This window comes from Corvus hawaiiensis, chromosome 5 (genome assembly GCF_020740725.1).
Source record: "Corvus hawaiiensis isolate bCorHaw1 chromosome 5, bCorHaw1.pri.cur, whole genome shotgun sequence".
NCBI lineage: Eukaryota > Metazoa > Chordata > Aves > Passeriformes > Corvidae > Corvus > Corvus hawaiiensis.
In genome coordinates, this window is record NC_063217.1 from 17,788,717 (window position 1) to 17,810,180 (window position 21,464).

General features: G+C 37.4%; 1 protein-coding gene across 6 annotated transcripts in view; it reads right to left on the bottom strand.

The window, feature by feature from the left end:
* KCNIP4 (potassium voltage-gated channel interacting protein 4) overlaps window positions 1-21,464 on the bottom strand; it is a 400,021-nt gene that overhangs the window by 176,314 nt on the left and 202,243 nt on the right. The window contains exon 1 of one of the 6 annotated variants that reach the window (XM_048302876.1): window positions 7,257-7,544. The exons of the other annotated variants lie outside the window; for them this stretch is intronic. Coding sequence (XP_048158833.1) covers window positions 7,257-7,356 — 100 coding nt within the window. The 5' untranslated portion in view covers window positions 7,357-7,544. Of the gene's footprint in view, window positions 1-7,256; window positions 7,545-21,464 lie in introns of those variants that run through there. 6 annotated transcript variants of the gene reach the window in all.

Below are 21,464 nucleotides of genomic sequence, written 5' to 3' on the forward strand. Positions count from 1 at the left end.
GAATAAATATACCTAACGAACACAGTAATTTTTGTCTGAATGTCTTAAAAAATTAGAAAATGCAAACTGTGCATAATTCCTTTTATCACCAGCTGCAAGTTACAAGTGAAGCAAGGCAGATATCTGATGGACCTTCTATCCCTGGGATCTTACTAGGTGTTCAGTGGCTAACTTGATATTTGAAGGTACAGATACTCTCACTGTCTTGCAGATATAAATTTAAATCTCGGACTTCAAAGGAGGTAACTTAGATGGCATATTAATATAATTTCAAAATGTAACATGTATATGCTAAGGCTAAATAAAATTTGACTCAGTGTGGAAAAAAAGTTCTTTCTAATGAAAAAATAGTCAAGGACTTTACTGAGATGATAAATTACTTTCCAAGAGGACCGACTACACCCTTCTATAGAGAAGAATATGATCTTACTCTCCAAGGGGTATAACACTCACTGCACTTGAATATTATGGATTATCAGCAGAAATTTTGGCTTTCCAGAAATATCAGGATCACTAAACAAGATAAATCTATGCCTGCTTTTTAAGTGCAACTGTTAAGCATGCTGTCACCATCAGAGAAACTCACGCACTGTTCCTGAAAGTTCCTCAGACACAGGCAAAAAGTGGCTGTAGATAGACGATTTTTTCCACCAGCAGAAACTGTCATTTCTGATTACCTAGAGACATCCCATCACTTTGTAGAGACACAGTTAGAAAAATGCTGAGTATGAGCTTCTAGTACCAAAAGAATAGATCAAACTGTGGATGTACAAGAGTCTGTTCTGATGTACCTACAGCAATTCCTGAGTGTTATTGATATAATATCATAATGCTTATGTCCAATAAAGGTATCTTCCTTAAAGTCCTAAACAACTCACTTCTCTGGTAACCCTTTTTCTTTTCTGTTTCAGATGTTGGTTTTATTTTCTGTATTAGAATTTGGTTTTAGTAATGAGAGTAAAACTCATATTTCTTCTGTGTAAAAGTAGCAGTATTCCCTACAATAACTCTGATATAACTACTGATAAATAAATACCTGATTAATGAACATATATTACCTGATCTACTCTCCTTTTCTATCACTATCTCCCATTATCAACAATAAGAAAGTAGCTGTTGTAGTCAACTCCAGATGATTGAAATTTTGTCTGTTTAGAGAAGAATTTTTTTTGACCATTGATCCAATAAAGAAAATGTGCCTGGAGAACCACATACCTCTAGAGAGACCACTGGAAAAAAATGACTGCAGAAAGGGAAAACAGAGTTGTTGTGTCAGATTAAATCATCTACCTCATTAGATCTAGGCAGCATTCAGTCTGGCTGAACTGAACTTTCTACCAGGTGCTGAACAATTAATCACCAGAGAAATAGGTCAGATAACTAAAGGAAGAACTCTCCTATAAAAAAAAAAAAAAATAAACAATGGCTAAAACACAAGAACTTCTCTAAACCTTAAGAATATGTAAAATTATTTGTATGCCAAAAAGACAGATGTTCTAAAGCTGAGGAATATTTTGAGTGAAGGTGGCTGATGGTTAAATCAGCCAGAAAAATACAATAAAAAATTATGAATTCTGTAGGAAGATGAATTAGATAGCCAAAATGTTGCAAGCCTCCAATAAAATGAGAAGCTTTAGTTAAAAACTCATTTTTCTTCTGTGTTATAGTAGCTACATTGCTTATAAATGTGAGAGTAATAGTGAATATATGGGAAAAAGGGGAAGAAGCAAATGAATTCATGCATTTAAAACTTGCATAGGAAACTAATACATTTTTTTAAATGTTAATTATAAACTAGTAAGTTTGCAAAAAAGCATTGTATTAATAACTCAGAGTGTAGGACTCTATCCATATATTTCTTTTGGCATCCTTTCAATTACAGTATTCATCAACTTCAGTCTCTGTAGACGTAGAACACCAGACACACACATTACTATTGAGAGTGACAGTAAGTGTTCAGAAAAGACACTCTTCAGCAGACACCAGCCTGGAAACACCAAGTTTTTCAGCAACAATGGACCAGCCTTCAGAAGATGACTCAGAGATGACAGACTGCTTAAAGCAGGCATCTAAAGGGTGAAGGTACCTATCACAAATTCTCATGGCTAGCAAGCTGCTTTTCTCACCTGACTATTTCTGGTTTTTTTTTAAGCTGCATCCATAAATTGGAGCTTCTAGTATGAAAAATGGGAGGAGTTTTCCTCTTATTCATTCTGCCCAGTAGTGGCTTGCTGACCAGTCATGCAGGATGCACAACCTGATGAGATGTCCACATGTGCATAATTCCAAATCAACTACAATAAATTCTGCTGTCTACAAATGACTTACTAGTGCTGTTTGAGATAAATATTTAATCAAGAAAACTGGAGTTCTGTGTTAAAGATTTCTATCGACTGCTCACTCACCCACATATGAGGAGTTGTTTCAACAGCTGTTTAGATTCAATTTACCTTGTAATTTATGAAGAATTAATTGAACAAATTACTTCTAAGGAAAGCCTGAAATTATTAATATTAAAATTTCTATCATATTTTTGTCTTTTGTCCACTGTCATCTCTGCCTAATCATTTCACAAATTGGTCCATGCTTGCTTCCATACTTCACAATTCTGTGCATAACTCTCTTTGACACCCAGACCAAATCTAAGAAAAGAAAAATGGCATAAAAGCCCCTTTGTTCATTACATGCTATCTGTAGGATGAAATGCTCATCATTATGAATCTTCAGAAATGAATATCGAGGAAAAGCTTGGCAGAGGCTGCTCAGAGAGTTCATGGAGTCTCCTTCACTGGAAGTGTTCAAAGCATGCCTGGGTGCAATCCCTTGCATTGCTCTACATGAACCTGCTTTAGCAGGGGATTGGGACCAGATGATCTCCAGAGGTCCCTTCCAACCCAAACATTCTGTAATTCTGTGGTATTACTCCTTTTCCATCCATGAAGAACATTGTGAGGAGGGACATCACTGTGGAAATGTTGACATTCCCAGCAGATCATAGTCTGGATGGAAAAACAGCTCCACAGGCTGCTAGTTTCAGAGCAACCACAAGTAACTTCCACTTCGTTTCCAATCATATCCAGTCATATCCTTGTCAAAAACTGTTGTAAATATCACAAGCAACTACCACTGTGTCTGTGGTTTTGCTCTTTTTTCCAGCTGATGAATGGGAAGTTGTTAACAGCCAAGATTACTAAAATGGGCTTAGAAGCTGCTTTGACATTTTGGAGGAATTAAGTGTTTCAGTAATTTAGCTCAACTATTACAATTTTAGCTGTAAAGTTCTACTGCTGTCACTGTCAGGACTCCTAAACAAGGATTTTAGACAGATACCAATAACAGAGATATGGAACCCACATTTTACAGTAATCTATATGGCTCCTTCCAAGTCATGTTTCTCTATTAGATGTTCTAACTACTGTAAGAGTATTTCCTAAGAAGCAGGGTATTCCTATTTAAATATTTTTGATCAGTCATATAATTCAGATTTCTTTTCTGAACCTTATTCCTAATGGTGTAGGTTTCAGTGCATACCTTGATGAAGAGGGGTCTATTTTTCAGTTTATTTAATTAATAAGTGATTTAGCTTTTGAAAAGCAATCCAGGTTTCCCAAGAAACTTCAGGACAAAGCCATTTAAACTTAGGTTGATTTCATGATGCTTCAACCTGTCTCCAACACTTTACCCAGAAAAACTTTCATACAAGGAAGATATTCACAAAGAAAACTTTTTCCATTTCAAGTTCATATGATCCTTATATATGAAGATCACAAAGTACTTTTCAGAAAAGTACTAAAAATATACTGAGGTCATATAAATCAATATCCTGAGTATGGCATAATCTTAAGATGGTAACCTCTTGTACATATAACTACTCAGTTCTTGTATCTCATCCTACTTATGAATGACTTCAGGAAAAACTTGCCATACAAGAAGAAATAATTTTAAATTGATACTGAAGTGTATCTAGGAACAAACTTTCCTGATTAGGTATCAATGCATTACTCTCTACATCTAGTAAATTACTGTTTTAAAAAAAAAGTAAAGTTTATCAAGGAGGACATAACCTAATCTATGGAGAGTTAAATATTTAACTTAGGGACAACGCCTGTGCAATCCACAACCCATAAGAATGAATAAATCTATTCTGCTACTCATCACTTTAGGAGCTATCATACAATATTGAAAACACCTATTTGAAAAATCTTTTATAACAACAGTAAAACCACTCCGCAGTTAAAGGGAACTGGGCAAAACCACAGAAAGCATACTGCAATCTAAGTGAGTGCAATACATCATAAAATAATATTTAACTGAGAGATAAAGTCTCTGCAACCCACAATCTACTAAAGTGTATAAATCTATTCTGCTACTTATCACTTTCAGAGCTTTCATACAATATTAAAAACATCTATTTGAAAATACTTTCTTACAACAACAGAATCATTCAGCAGTTGAAGGCAATAGGACAAAACCATAGAAAGCATACTCTTATCTGAGTGAGTGCAGCATAAGTATAAGCAAGTATATACAATGTTTACTCTGAAAATACATTATTTTCAAAAAGAATGAAATCATTGCAAACTATTATTATCATAAACATAATTTGCAGTGAAGAGTCTGAAGGAAGCAGAATATTTCTTGCACTTATGGTAATTATGACACTGAACAGGGTGCTCTTGATTTACATCGTTGCATCCGATTCTTTCAAATTAATGTGGTGTTTCACAAAGTTCAGAATCATGACAATCCAGCGAAAGATAAGTTATCTTCAGGCTTTTGTTACCATGAGAGGGACACAATAGGATTCTGAAACCTCAATCTCTACCAAAGCTTCAGAATGAGTTTTAGCATCCTGCATTGCGTGCACTGTGTTAAAGACAATTACTGACTCTGATCTCCAGGTAGATAAAGGATGTGTTTTATAAACTACAAACTCTTAAATTGCATGAAGCAAATAGATAGATTTTTTTGGGACATACTAACCTCTGTGGAAAAGAAAGAAGGGATATAACCTACCCAAACCCAGAAAACTACAAATATCTTTATAAGACCCAACATTTTCAGAAAGCTGAGACCAACTTCCTCACTGATTTCTGGAAAAGCACATGCATAGTCTGACTATACTTGTAAAATTTCCTTTTTTTTAACATTCTACTCAAAAACTTCTCTAATATTTGCACAATTTTACAATGCCTGTACTTTTCACTCATGAGTGGAAATGAATAGCCTTGATACTTATTAACATATTAGATATTTTTTCAATTCTTTAGTAAAAATGTAAAATTTTTTTATTATTATTATTGCAATCAGTTCAGATCTTTAAATCACAAGTTAAAAAAAAAAAAACAGGGAAGAAATCTGCATTGATCCTGAACTAAGAGGAAAAAAAATTCTTCAGTCTGTGAAATTTAACTAAGGCCCATGAACACACACCATTATTTATATCTGTTACTTGATTCCCATGTAACATGCCTTTTATGCCATCCACAGAAGTAGAACATCACAGAAGAATGGGGCATACATGTCTTCCTGTGGTTTTCTCTAGCTAGCATGCTGGAAACCTGTCCTGCACTAGCTAAGAACAAACTTTAAGACTGTGCACACAGTCTGCCAGATTTTTGGCCAGTGAGGAAGACAAAAAAGGCAGCTGCACAAGAAACTTATTTCCTACAGAAGTAATACAACCACTGACAGACATCTTCACATATTTTGAACTGTCTTTCCATTATCAGCTTCTCCAGCCATAGCAAGAAGTACAGACAACAATCAGATGATGTATTTTACCAGGGAACCCAAACAGATGTGGCAATCAGACTTGACAGAGCACACCCAAACATGCCAAACAACCTAAAATGTAAATATAGATTTTTTTTCCCAATCTTTGCAGCCTCCAATGCTAGAAATAACTTTTATGTTAACATTTATCATGTTGATTTATCAACATGATAAACTAACTAACTTTAGTTTATTTAATACTAAACACAGCACAAAAGGAAAATCAGAAGTTCATAGATTTAAAGGAATCTCTCTATTGTCATTTAAACTTAATAAAATGTACTCTAACACAATTAAAATATTTATAAAAACGCACTTGATAACACATTTTTGTCATCTCTGCAGGGCTTTAAGATTCTGTAGCAAGATTCTAGCAAGTCCACGCAAGACAGCAACACAGAGAGAGTATCAGCTGAGTAACTTCCTTATTTAAAATCACTTGAAAGGAAGACTATGTTTCTTGAAATGGCTACATAAACAGGACTGGCTTAGACCTTTTCATGGGAGAAAATTTGGTTTATATTCTTACACGGTAACACATGAAACCACAATTAGTCAACAAAGTTCTCCTTTTCATAGGTGTGTGTACACTGTATTCAAATGCCAGCTTACAGGAAGATTTGAGAATACAATATACCTTCAATATTTGAGAAACAGACCACTTAAGACTGTAATCTAATAAAACACTGGGATGCAATGATTGTCATTACATTATCGACCATGCTGCAAGCAGTGTTTTTTTAGTCTAACTCTTCATATGGTAAGAATAACAGCTCTCTTGGAAATAAGGTAAAAATAATCAATATTCCACTATTCAACATGTAAAAAGCACGTTTAAAATAAAGTAAGCTTCTTGGTTTTAATTTTTAGTGCTTTTTAAAGAAACAGTATTGCCAATAGAGGAGAGGATCTGTCTAAGAAAAACAAAGCATCAAGCAATAAAATTTGCACTTGATTGCCCTTAGTGAATGTTCAAGTTTCTTAGTTTGAATCTGAATATTGCAGTTCTTCCTCAAGCACAGTTTAAAATGTTAACAGTAAATTAAACATTCAACAGGTTTTTAAATACTATAAAAGATATATCTTGATCTTATAACAATTCTACTACAGATGACATTAGCGTGAATAAATTACAAAACAATTTTGATTACAAAACAGTTTGAAGGCAGTATGACTGTCTATAATCCTCCTAAAATTTGCTCTACCCTCCACTACTTTAAATTTTCAGATTTAAAACAGGAATCAGAGATTCAGACTTTAATACCTAAGTTTATACCGGCAGTTTTCCGGATACCTGTTTATTTTTCCTGCAAAATTAAACCACCACAACCAACATCCACAACAGACAGCCACCGATGTGCACGTCGCTCTCAAGGTGACTCAGGTAGTGCTTTACATCCAGCTTACAGGTGCCTCCTGCCTCGCTGCAAGAGAATAACCAGAACAGAAAAAAGACGAGCCACTGAAAATCACTCCCTTACCTTCTAAACCTGCTTCAATCAGCCCAAACTGTTCCAACACTTTTACAAAAAGCACAATCACGATCAACACCGCTATCATTTCAAGCCCTTCCAAGTTCATGGTGAGTTAGGTCATGGTCTGACCACCGCCACTGAGGAAAGAGTTCTTCTGCCTGGCTTTCTTTGCAAAGCCATTAAACTAGGCGCGGAAGGCTCCTGCGAGGGTAGGGGGCGAGTGGGAGGGGAGCGGCAGGGAGCACATCCCGACTACCCCAGCAGAGGCCAGGAGAGGCGGGCGGAGCAGCTCCGGCCTGCCGGCACTGCCCGGCTCGGCACAGCCATGCGGGCAGCGGGGGCCGGGCGCCCGGGACACACCCGGGGTCACCCGGGAAAGGGCCCCGGGCGAGGCGAGCGCTGCGGCCGGCGGCTCCTCGCGGCGGGGGGAGCCTCATCCCGGCGGGGGGAGCCTCATCCCGGCGGGGGGAGCCTCATCCCGGCGGGGGGAGCCTCATCCCGGCGGGGGAAGCCGCTCCCGGGCTGGCGGCGGAGCCCGCGGCAGGCGCGGAGCCGTTGCCGGGGCAACGCGGGAACCGGGGCGGGCCGGGCTCGGGGACAGCACCGCGGGGCCGCCCCGGGCTGGAGCTGGGGCCGGCCCGACACCGCTGCCCGTGGGAAGCTGCGGGGACGGGCAGCCGCCGCACCAGTCCCCTCGCCGCACCCAGCCGCGGCTGGCTCCAGTCGGAGGATGGGTCGGTGGGGCACTTGCCAACTTCTCGGTTAGTTTCTCCGGGTAAAACAGCTGCCTCGGTACGAGATTCCACCTGTTGCATGTGGCAAGTAATACACAACATTGTATATGTAACAGCAAGCCAGGATTCCGTTTGTTGTTGGTTTGTTGGGGCGGGGGGCGTTGTAATTATAGCAAAAAACCCAAAATAAGCTGTCTCAAATTCTTTAAGGCTTATTCCGTGGCTGATTTGAAAAACAAAAATTGAAAAGACAGATTGAGAATCAAAGTGTGAACCATAGAGTGGTTTGTTTTGGAAGGGATCCTAAAGATCGTCTAGTTCCAACCCCCTTGCCATAGGCAATGGAACACCTTCCACCAGACCAGGTTGCTCAAAGCCCCATCCAACCTGGCCGTGAACACTTCCAGGGATGAGGCAAGAAAAAGGAGAAGCAAGCTCATTATTTTTTTATTTTTTCTCACTTCAGTAATATTTGCAAAACTAAGTATTTTCCATGGAAAACATTAACAGTGAAATCCAGGAATACTGACCACAGGACTGAACTGGTATCTTATACCACTAACAGCCACTGGCCTATCTGCAGCAGTCTGCAGTACTGGCATTGTCACACGCAGTGTATTCATGGTTAAGGATTTACTCTTTAAATCCCTTAAAATTTAGCATCTAAGAAGAAATTTACAGCAGAAAAACAGCACCTCTATTGCAGCAAAAAATGAGCAGGGGAACAATTGCAACAAATTTAATCCTGTCTGGTAGAGCACTGTCCTCCTCATGGTTGAAATCAATTACTGCCAAGGGCTCAGTTTTCTTTCTTTCCTTAGATAAGATTAAAAAAAATTCATTGTGTTATGTGAGAACTGGCAGCAACTTCTAAGTCCCCCAGGTACACTTGCATTATAACAGGTGTTGTCATTACTGAAAACAGTGGAATGAACTGGGAGTAATGGTACTAAGATATAATATAGGTACTTTTTTTTGTACAGTGGATAGATAAAGCCTTACAGTGTAATGTTCACAGGTCACTGTTCTATGATTTTTGCTCAGGATTGGACTCCCTGAAGCTGCTTAAACTTTTTCTGTCAGAAAATCTGTGTCTCAACACTCCATCCTGAATATTGAATTCATTTCAGTTCTGCAGGCAGCTTTTCCTTGTGAAACTTTGCTTTTATTTGATGCGAACTTTCTCCTTATGTTCTTTTTTTCTCTCATTCATTCTTTGTTCCAAACAAGGCTAAATGTCTTCTCCCTCTAAGCCATCTAATCAATAGCTGTAAGCAAAGTAGGTCCAGCTTTCCTTCCGTGTGGAACTGAAATAGACTAATTTATCAGCAACAGAAACATAACATCTGCAATCTTGTATGCCATTACCCAAAAGGTTGGTACAAGTTGTGTTTGGGTACATGCAACATCACCACCTGAATAGACATACTCCTTTTCATTAATAGCTTTCATTAATATTGGTTGCTGAAAATGTAAAAATGAAAACACTTTTTAAAAGATGTTTTTAAAGGTACTTTTGTGACAGTTCCACTTACTCAGGGCTGAAAGCAGAAAAGTGGAAAGCAGAGCTTGTGGTGGCAGTTCTGCAAAGCTGGCAGCTGCCATTGCCCTGCAAACTGGAACCCCATGGCTGGCAGTGACCAGACAAACACACGTGTCAGGAATCTGCCTCCTCAAGTATCAGCAAAGTGAATAGTTTTTCCCAGAGGTGTAGGTGTACCGAACCTATGGCTAATTATGACTTTTCTTCCAAGACACAGCAGACAAGCACAGAAGAAATGAAGAATTGCTACAGTCTTACAGGTAGATGCCAAAGCACAATAAGAATGATAATCTCCAGGGGAGGCAAGGTTTTTGCAAGAAAGCTGTGACTAAACTTGTGTTCCTCAAGTGCTGTGAACCGGCCATGATAATGCCTTTTTTTTTTTCCTCCTTTTGATGTACCTGTAGGTAATCTACTATGGAGTTTAATACACCTTCCCTCATTAATTTATTGGTTTTGAGAAAAAAAAAAAGGTTTTTATAAAACCTTATAATATTTCTCCTGTAGGAATATAAAATAGCACAAAGCTATCGCTGATCTTCACCTTCCTACCTGCTTAAAAATGGACCTGACTCTGTTGGCAGGTAGGGTTACAAACTGCTTAACATTATTTATCTCTCCAAGTACCTTGCCAAAACCAGTGTTTTGTTGTTTAATTTTTTGCTTTCCATAAAGACAAAAAAAAAGTGATCTTCATTTACCTATACAGTTCTATCAAAACATGACAGGAAGAATTAAGCTAACAACTGAAAGTACTGACACCCTTTTTTTTCCTTGCCTAACTACAGAAGCCGTAATATATGGTAGAATTAAGCTTTAAAAAAGTGTACAAGTAGGAATGCAGGAAATAGGAGTGGGAGAAAAGATATTAAATCATAAATTACACATTATAAAGGTGTTCTATTCACAAGAGCATGAAGCCTTGTTTTTCTTATGTGTAACTGCAAATTAAAGGTTTCAGTCTTAAAGTACTATAAATGCTGTCTCCTTTTCATCAAAGCATTTTGTAGCATTATATTTTATCGTGAGAGTAAATATATTAAATTGAAGTCACTGGTTATATTTTCAGCTAGTAACATATCTAAATGGTCACTTCTCATCTTGTGATGGAGCTATAAACCACAACACAATGACTCCATTTACTTTACTATGACTAAGATCCTTGATACCATTAATTTTACTGCTATTGCTTAATGCTATATATCATGAAATGTTAATGTTAAAAAAAGACCCAATCTATTTAGACTGAAAAGCAATGAGTTGGTCTACAGATGGAGTCCCAGTAATGGTTATATTTCTTCCTTACACTTCCTTTTCTTAGAGTCTAATATTCATTTGGATGCTGGTAAGCCACTCCCAGATTTTCATCATGGCTTCCAGGAGGACAGTTACTATCCTCTGATATTCCTTACCACCTCTCAAAATAGCTTACAGGAGTCTGGCCTGCAGAAACCAAAATCCATTGGATTTTGCTTAAAACGTTCAGATTAGTGACCTGAGTTAACCTTGATTGCTCTGCATAAAGCAATGGGGGCTGCACACATGCAGTAACAGATTTGGGCAAGGCTATCATTGGTGGGGGAAAGTTATGGATAGAGTTACTTGGTAGAGCTGGGTGTAGAAGTCAATGCACTGCAAGAGAAACATGAAATGGAAAAATACAAGTGGAAATCCCATGTCATATGTAAAGTCTGAGAACAAAATCTCTAATAGAGGGTACAATTTCTTGATTTTGACTAGGAAAAACTTAAATAATATTTGCCTTTAATGGTAAAAATCATGATGTAAAGCCAGAGCAATCTAATGATTGCTTTATAAGTGATGTCCCTCCAATGTATTACAAAGACCAATAATATTTTTGCCTATTTTTAGTAAGAACAGCTTTGAATAATTATTCCAATATCCAATAAAATCATTGCAATATGTATTCCATGTAGATATTTAAAAGAAGTTCATAGCTTTTTAATCTTAAAAGGGGAAAACCCACTCTTTCTTTCCAAAGTAGAAAATGGGCCAGAAAATCTTGATGTATCATAAGTTCAAATACTTTATTATCTCAGCAGCTAGCTGTTCTTACACTACAGTCTCCCTTTTTCTTGCTCTTAAATTTACTACTAGCAATATAAATTAAGAGAATGAACTAAGACATTACCTTTAGAAATTAAATAAATAAAACATAGTAAATCTTCTAGCTCATCAAATCACTGAGAAAAGCAGGAAAAAGAGACAAACTTGTCTCTTTTAATTTAACACTTCTTCTTAGTAATTATTTAATGAATCTGAAAAAAAGTGACAAAATGCTGTGATGCATTCAGCCACTATATATGTTAAATCTGGTAAGGACCAACACCTTGCAACTTTCCCTATAGGCATTAAGCCAGCATGGCTTCCATAGTTTTCCCAGATTAAACACAGCTAAGAAAAGATCACAGCAATCTAACATCACAGTGTCTTATTTCTACCTTTTCACAACTTTTATCGAAGTTTACATCCTGAACTGTGTCCAATGTTTTTTCAGCTGTCACAGTGCAAGGAGCTGCCACAGTTAAGTCCTGGTGATGCTTATGTCATGACAGAAGATTCCTTCCCTCCCTAAACCAGCAGTTCAGACCCATGGCAACAGGCAGCAATAATTCCATGGGCTCATGGAGGTTTTATCTCATGCAAATTGTCTCCCATGATGTGAGCAGGGCAGGGCATGATGTAGTCATGAAGAAGTTCTGCCTCCTCACAATGGGTGCATAATTAGATGACAATAAAACATCCTGTGCTTTTACAGAACTGATTGAAATAGAAAAAATTATGTACGACAATTACTCATCAGCAAGCTTTTCAAAGACTGACAGAAAACATCCTTACATTCCAACTGAGATGTAGTTCCAGATTAAAAGTATACCTGAGGATCTGGATAATATCATAACATCACTCCAGTTTTGGGTTGCTATAAATGTCAGAAGCAGCACAAAATCTCTCAATGTATCACTTATTCTTTATAATCTTCTGAATATTATGTGGGTATTCCGGAGCCCTTAAAATGGAATTATATTTCAAGTTTATCCTTTTCCATGCAATGAAAATATGGCTCCCTGAATCTGGTAGTGTATATTTCTGGAAACGATAACACTAACTGTGACCATGAACTATGTTATTAGAAGATAGAAATTCTCTCATCACATACCATTCTGCTAACTCCATCTTTGCTAGAGATCCTTAAACCTCCTTAAAAAGAAAAAACTTTAAAAATTTTCAATGCCTTAAAAATGTCAGACATCTGTATTTTAAAGCTCTCTATGGAAACTGAAGATGAAAAATAGTTGGCTGTTGTAATTCCACAGTTGAAGCTCAACTGTTTCTTGTGATTTATTTTTGCTACTTCTTTATTAACAAAGAATTTTCTCGTAAGAAACTTAATGATTTTCAAGTGTTTGCGCTCGAGGGAACATACTGATCATTTTCCAAACCACTGAGAAATTCCTAGACTTTCAAAGTCACATAGAATTACAGGAGAGTTACCAACCATCATTTGTAAAACTCCCATGCATCTTCCACAACGAAATACTAATACAGCCAGCTTAATTTTGATTTTTGAGATAGTCATAGAACGTCAAGCAATGGTGCTTTGTGATACTTGATTTGATTTCTCTGAATAACACAGGGCCACAAAGAGCTCAGCGGTGCACACAGCTGTGGAACACCATAGGTGGTAGCAGGCCTCCAGCAGCTTATTTCACCATGGTTCATCAGGCCTGTTGATACAACATGACCCACATCTCCAGTACGTTCAAGACATTGTGTTATTCTGCCAAGGTGTAAGCGTGTGAATTAACGCTTGTCCCATGAGTAGTTTCATTGAAAGATTCCTAGATATGTCAGTCCTGCCGTCTTTTAACCTGGGTATCGCCTCTTACTCATTTTTCCCTTTATACTTAAAATTCTAGTGTGTATTTAATGCCTTCAGAGCAACAGCTCTAAGAGTCAGTGTTTTCTCCCTGTCCAGCAACTAAATCTTTAATGCAGACTTCATGGGTTTGCCTCTCAGCTATTGTGACCTTCTCCTTTCTGTCTTTGTCAAGTGCTCTCTTGCTCCTCTTTATCCACTCAGGATACTGCCACAAAGATGATCTTTCTTGCCTACCACTCCAGTTATTTCAGTCTTCCCTTTACATTTCTAATGGATCTACTTCATCACATGCAAAATATGTGCTGTCACCTTCAAGGCCAGTCCTAACACGCTACTGCCATACCTAGTCACTATTGACTTTTAGAGAATATTGAGCTGTTAACCCACCTAAGCAATAATTTCAGCCTTACTAATTCATAAATTAGACCTTATTCATAAGAAATGTTGCTGGCTCTAATACAGCCTCTTAATATTCTGGATGATTATAACTGCATGTGGATGCTGACATTTTTGAAGCCACAGCTATGGACAGATGGATAGAAATTCATGACACAATGTGGTAAAATTTTCATGCAGATAGCAAAGGGAGAAGACACATCATAAATAATCAGAAATATCATTAATAGTTAGAAATACATTGTGTTTTGCTACCTTTTTTGATACATATTATTGGAAAACTGTCAGTCTTTCTGCAGTGAACATTAAGTTGACTTTATCACAAATATGATTAGGAAATTTGTCTGTAGCATCAAAATAAGAGACTGACAGAAGAGTTCCTCCAGTTCAGCTGATGCAGCATGTGGATGTTTGCCAGATTTTCCTTCTAATCCCTTGTTGGTTCATTAGCAGCTCACTGCAGACAAGAGACTTATGCCAATCAACAGGAAAAGTCCCAGGAAAGCCTAGCTCATATGCCCATGGAAAACAACTTGAAAGTTTGGAGAAAGACAGCATTTCTCATAGTTCTGCTTTAAAAAGCCCAAGAACCACAAAACAAGACAGAACCAACAAACTAGGGAAATCTGAAGCCAATGTCTGTAGAACCCTTCAGCCTGACTTAAGCCCTAGAGTGCTGTAAGTCCAAAGAGCCAGCTCCTGCTTTTCCCAGAAGTTTTTATTAAGACAAATGACAGAACAAAAGAGTGACATGTTCTTTTTGTTTGTTTGTTTTTCAGACTGTTATACAAAGCTAACCAACATATAAATAAATAAGGCAAGCTGACAAATACACTCAGTTTCCAGTTCTGCCCAATTCACCTACTTGGAGCACTATGAAGGGCCCCAACAAGTTTCTTCCTAACAATTTGACAGTCTTTAAATTTCATTCCTGCAGATCTCTACCATGTATAAATCTGACACAGAGAAATCCATGTGCCTAAGCAAAGGTTGTCTCAATTTTGCTAGGAGTTTTGTTATGGGAGGAGGATGATGCTAAGCCATCTTATTACAGAGACTCACTGAAGGGTGCATTAGGGTGCCTGAAGAGTTGTGAGGGATTGCACCATTTTTCTCATGGTCAAAAAAAACACTTAACAAATAATTATACCAACCATACATTTAATAGTATTTTTTACCTCATCAATAGTCCATGAGTATCAATGATTGTTTTAAGCCATCTGACAAGGATAGATGGATGGCCTTTTTACGTGAACAGCTGTACAGAAACACACACTTGGGTGAGTGGTCTCAGCAGACAGTCTGAACTAGATCAGTTGCATGTGTGCTCTTTACAGCACAGATTTGAAGAACATTAGTGCAAAAGTCCAGAAAGACATAAAGCACTGACATTTTTTAATTAAATGAACAGACTATTTCTGTGCATTAAGCACCACCAAGAGTTAGAGACTTTCAGTATTGTTAAACTCAGCAGAAATATTGTTAAATTAATAGGCAGGGAATTCTTGTTATCTAAATTCTTTCTCCCTTGCCTGTCTTTATGCAACATAAATGCCTGTATCACCACTTCCTTCCTCATTACTGCACTATTTTGTTTCCAGTGAATATTTTTCATTATAAAGTAGTGGTTTGCATATAAAAATATGTGTTTTTACAGATTCATAATTCTATTGGTTCTTTAGTCCTCATTTCTTTAGTCACCTATGCTGTTTTAAAGCTACTTTTGTTTAAATTCATATTTGCTGCACTGGAAAGATTAGGTATTGATTTAAACCTTCTCCACTTCAGTCTGTAAGGTGAATGTGTTTATGTGTGAGCCAGTAACTGTCCAAAATGGTGTGAAAATTTCTGGAGCAAAGATAGGCCCAGCAGAGACGCAAAGAGCAAACAAGACACTGAAATTTGTTTATATATTAATTCTTAAATGCATCAAGAGACTGTTGCTCTTTCATTTTAATCTCCTACAAGAATTTCTATAAAAGGACAGGTAATACTTCCTTTGTTTTTATATTCACTGGCAATATATCATGAAGAGAGCTTCGAATGTTCCAGGGAGTTCAGGAATGTAAAACAATATGAAATATGACATGCAATGCACCTCATTTGTCAACACAAACAAAAAGCAAGTGAGACACATGCAAAGCTTCACTACAGTTAGGTATTTATTTATTCTGCTTTCTCTGAACACCTCATTGGTTATCTGATAGATGGTCCATCCCAACTGAGTAAAAGAGCCCACATTTTCTCCTCATCTGTTGAAAACATAAAAGGGTTTACTCAAGTAGCAAGGTTGAGCACCTTAAAGACAGGCATCAGAGGATGCATGAGGTGCATGATGGCCCAGTAAAAATCTTTCATGCAGTTGTATATCAGTTTACATGACAGAGAAAGGATTAATTTCCACAGGCAGTCAGGTGATTAAAATATTCTGCAGAGTAAAACAAACAAACCAAATTGATTGCTTCCCTTCACATAGAAGATTTAAAAATGTAATTGAAGCAAGTAGACTGTGTTCTCTGTCTTGAAAAGTACTAATGCTAAAATTGTGCTAGATGGGTTAAAACCAAAGCCATTTAAAGACTTCTAGACCAATGTTTTGAGATCACCTGCAAAACCAGTAAACTCTAAAACTAAACAGTACTAAAGGAAGAGCAGTATGGAAGAAGGAAAAGAGATTCTGAAACACTTTCTTTTCCTCAAGCTGGGAACCAGACAAAGTTGAAATGGCATCCTAAGACTGCAACATAGAAATTAATTTTAGAATGTAAATTAGATTCACTCATGAATATAGCCCTGTCAGAGAACAGGAGAACTGTGAAATGAAATATATACATACAACATGGTAGTGGCTGGAGGTAACAGAGATACACATCTTATATTCCCTTTGCATTATCTGTATGCTCCTCCTTTGTAACTTCAGGTTGGGTTTTCTTCCCTCAGAACTATCCCTCTTTTTTTGCACCAGAAGAGAAAACCTGAGCTCCATATTCAAAGCGAACAGCAGGGTCTGGCAAAGGAAGCCCATGGGAGCAGAGGTACTTGTCAGTAGAAAACTTTTCCACAGAAATGCAATGCATCATCAATACTGATGGCTGGAGGCAGAATCCACCACTTCTTTTCAGTCTTGCTGCATGTGAGGAAGGCAGAGCGTAGAAAGATGGCAAGATGAGTTTGCTTCTGTTTCCCAGAATCCACCTGCTCCACAATGTAGGCTACATGACTTCCTCAGGGAAAGTAGGATCCCCACAGTATCCAACTATGTGTATTCCACCTCCCAGGAACAGACTGGGCTCAGGATTTTTCCCATGGTTCTACCTCTAGAAATGTTACAAACCTAAAGCCATGACTTATTGATGCCCGTTTTGAAATCTACCTGACATGGCCTATGTACTTGGCTATTTAATTGCTGGCAGAGTTTCAGGTCTCTATTTTTGTAGCAATATTTTCATTTCATTGCTTGCAGAAGTTTTAATTTCAGAATAATTTTTCTTCATGTTCTCTGGCTTTTTTGTACCCTTGCACTATTTCCTGCTGCCATTGCTGGTCACTAACAGTATGTGTAATTCCATAGCTTTCTCTTTTGAACAAAGTTCTCATTGCTGTCCTTTGTCCCCATCATTAATAATTTGAAATATGAACATCAAATTACAAGGAGAAAGTTTGCTTTTTCCAGGTTCTATTCTGAACTGTTACTACATTAGAGGGTACCTTGCAGTTGACATCCAGATCATTGTATTTTGACAACTCACTTGTGAGTCAGTGAGTGATCTCAGACCAGTTCTTTATCCATGTCACCATGTATCCAATTAACCACCTCCTTCCATCTCATAGCTCACTGTCAAAGTGAAATATCAATGTAATCTTTTCTGTATTGCCAAGCAATTGGTGGATCAGAAATACTGGTACAGTAAAACAAAGCATCCTCTTTGAATTTATCAAAATACAGAAACATACATTTACTCCTCAGTGAATAATATATTGGTATGAAATGCTTGTGATGCTCCATCCGTTCAGTATTGGGATTCTGTTCTACTGTCTGTGCTCCACTGTAGTTGCATATATCAGCCTCAATACATGACCTGTGACACCCTAGCAAATATCTTTGCTGTGCTTTTCCACCATGGCCTATTTTAATAGTTCTGTCATTTCTACATAGGTATAATATGCTGATTTTGACTACAAGAAAAACTGAACTTCTATCACAGTTTTTTTTTTCACAGATGCATGTATTTGTCCAGATTGTATCCTTCCTAGGTGGTCTTCCAACATTCTAGTTAAGACTAGAAAGCACAGGATAAAACACTTCTAAGAAGAAAGCCCAGGATGTAGCTTTTTTGATTAATAATATATTTAACCCACCTGGCAATGTCTGTAAACATAATGGAGTAAACTTGTCTGATAAACGGAGGGAAAATACCAAAGAAGTATTTGACGAAACATTCAGAAAGAACCCAGAATTACTTTTAAAACTATGTTATAGTCCCTGTAACTCTATAACTGCTAAGCCATGAATGATAGGTACAAAAGTCTGTGGAGTCTTGGAGTATGAACTAGATATTTATGTGTCAGTTCTAACAATATTAATTTTGTGATGTCAGAGTAATGCTGATCCTTGTCTCAATGAGATGTTAATTAATGTACTTACTAGTTGCTTAATAATAATGGCTTTCAAAAGTCATCAATATTGGGCATTTCACAGCTTCTCACTGAAAAAAATTAAATGGACAGTAAAGGAACAAAAATTTCGTCATATTACAACCCAATAATTAACAAAGTATGAAAACTTTTGAGATAGGCCTACAATTAAAGATGTTCTTCAGACATGGAAGGTGTTGTGGGTAACCCAAAACGCCCTTGCATTCCATATCTATCTCTGCTCAAAATTGTTATTGTCTCTTGCAGACTCTGGAAAAGGGGGGAGGGGTGGTACTGCAGGCACTTTAAAGTCTGTTCAGGCAGGCAGCTCATGCCATTCTGCCATTTGTATTTTTTACCTCGCTGGGCTCTTGGTCTTTGCTTAAGCAGAGCTCTCTGGCCACATGGTTTGGCTCTTGGTTTCTTGCTTTAGGGCCAAGACAGGGCAGGCAGAGGCTTTTCCTTTTTGGGGTCTCTTTTTGTTGTTTTTTCTCACTTGGAGACATTGCAGTTCTCAGGTTTAGCTGCTTGGGCCCCACTCCAGGAGAGAAGATTAGAGCTGCCCCAGCCCAGCTGCCTTGCCTTGCCTGCTCCTGTCATTCTCCTGCCACAAGGAAGGCATTTCACCAGCTGAGAAGATGAGCAGAGCACAGAGGGGCGGGGGGAAGGACTGACACCATCCTTCCCTCTGTCCTTTGAAGCACACACTTGGCTGAGTAGCATCATCCTGGTGTACCTGGTGGTTTTGGGTGTCTCTGTTCCGGGGAGTCTGAGAGATTCAGCAGTTTTATATGTGGTGGTTATTTGCTGTTATCTCTTGGCTGTTGCTGTTCCTTCTAATAGTAAACTTATTTCTTCACTGACATCTACTGGTATTTGTTCCTTATTGGTGGAAAGGAATTGGTTGAACCTATAAAGAGAGGCAACTCAGTCCAGAGTTCTCCTTTAAATTGTCTTAAATTAAGACAAGATTATCAGACTGTCCTTGCTTTGGTTTTTTTCACTCATATGAGGAGAATTTTCAATGATCCAGAATAAATTCTGAGACATTTTGAAAAACTGCACAATTTGCAGAGTCGTTCCTCATTCTGATGACTTGGTGAAACTTGTTCTGTGCATGAAGTTTTGACTCTGTCCTATTCCCCAATCACTACCTCATGTTGTTGCAAAAGTAATGGAAGTGTCAAGCTAAAGATTTAATATAATAATTATTTGAAACTAGAGCCATATTTTAGTAATCACTATCAGAGGTGCTGCTGAGAGTTAAATTCATACAGAACTTACACTTCAAGTTCCAAAAATGGGATCACTGAAGCTGAATGAATCCATAGAAAACATGGCCTATACAAGAGAACAAGAACAAACCCCCCCCCCATATTTGCTTTTGATATAGAAGACTTAAAATATAGCTAGCAAAAAAATGTTCTGAGGGAAGCATCAACTAAAAGAAATTTTCAAAGAATTTTTTTCAAAGAATGCAGACCCAGTTGTACAATTTTAAAAGATCTCAGAAATCCACCTATTCCAGTCCCTTGCATTGCAATTTACTGAAAATTTTAATTTTTTATTTAAAAAGAAATAAATAAATTTTAAAAATTAGAGCACACCCCCCTGAACTCTAATACCTTGTCATTCTCTAGAAGCTGAACTCAACCCCAACCCAGTGTTTTCCCCAATATATTTTTCTTCTATTTGATCCCACTTATTCTTGTCTATTCATACATCTCTGTAAACCAGTTTCTCACAGAAGATGATCTGGGGTAAAAAATTTAAACTGAAGCTACTAGAATTCTTTGAAGCAATCACTTAATTTTCATACTTTCATATTATCCTACTTCTGATGCTCTGGTACGTTTATATTTTTTTAACTAGAAAACTGAATATATAAATGTTCTTGCTATTTTTAAAACAGGTTTTTAAAAATGGAAAACAAAACTAACATAAAAAGTTTGGGAAATGCATTTTCCTAACATACAAATATAGAATTTCAGAACCATCCAGAATAAATTCTAAATTATTCCACAGCTGTTGGAAACCTAACTGTCATTCAAACTAACTACTGACTACATTGCTTTTATGATGTACTCTTTAATCTATTTTTTCTCGTTTTGGTTAAGAGCTTCCCTAGGCATCGACTGTGTTCTTATATACATTCAGAATGTCATCCCAGGTGTATGATATCCTAACTGATGTTAATAAAATAAAACAAAACACCTAAGCTTTATATTTAAGTGGAACATGATTGAAGTGAAAAATCTGGTGGGCATATGATTTCTATTTAGTTGGGAAAGCATTGAATACCACTTTTTCTATAAACTCATTTGGCCCCTCAAATTAAGATCAGCTTCAGCCAGAAAAATTATCCAAGGTGTACAGTGTTTAATGGAGGTCAGCATATATCCCAGACTCATGTGAACACATATTATGGTCATGTTCACTGAAAAAAGAAAAAAAAAGCAGTGTCTGGAGACTCGCAGTCTGTTTGTCCATTGCACTGGGAAAGAAAGTCCCATCAGGAACCCTGCAAATACCAAGAATGTCTGCACAATGGTTTTGTTCTTCAAGCACTGAACTGAAAGATAAATGAAATTAGGTGTAGTCATAGAGTTCCTGACTTGCTAAAACAATTACATTTTCTTAATAAATATAAATTTATATTGTTAACTCAAGACAAGCCATTGCTCTTAGTATGAAAAAAAATTAGCATTAATATGCCAGTTTTGGCTGGACAGTTAACATAGTCTGTATATATGTTTAAGACAAGATCCATTTCAGCAAATTTTGATCAAAAATATGTATTTCTGACCTCAGGAACTCTTCTGGAGAAATTCATAATCCCAGCAGATAAACTGCTTTGTACAGAGGGAGCTGCTGCCAAATATTCAACATATAAATTACGCTATTCTTGAATGTGTTGATCCCCTGGCAGAGATGAGCCCTAAATAAGTGTCTCATTGCATGTTAACAGTTCATGTGGCTGGCTTTCAATCCTGTGTAATTTACTG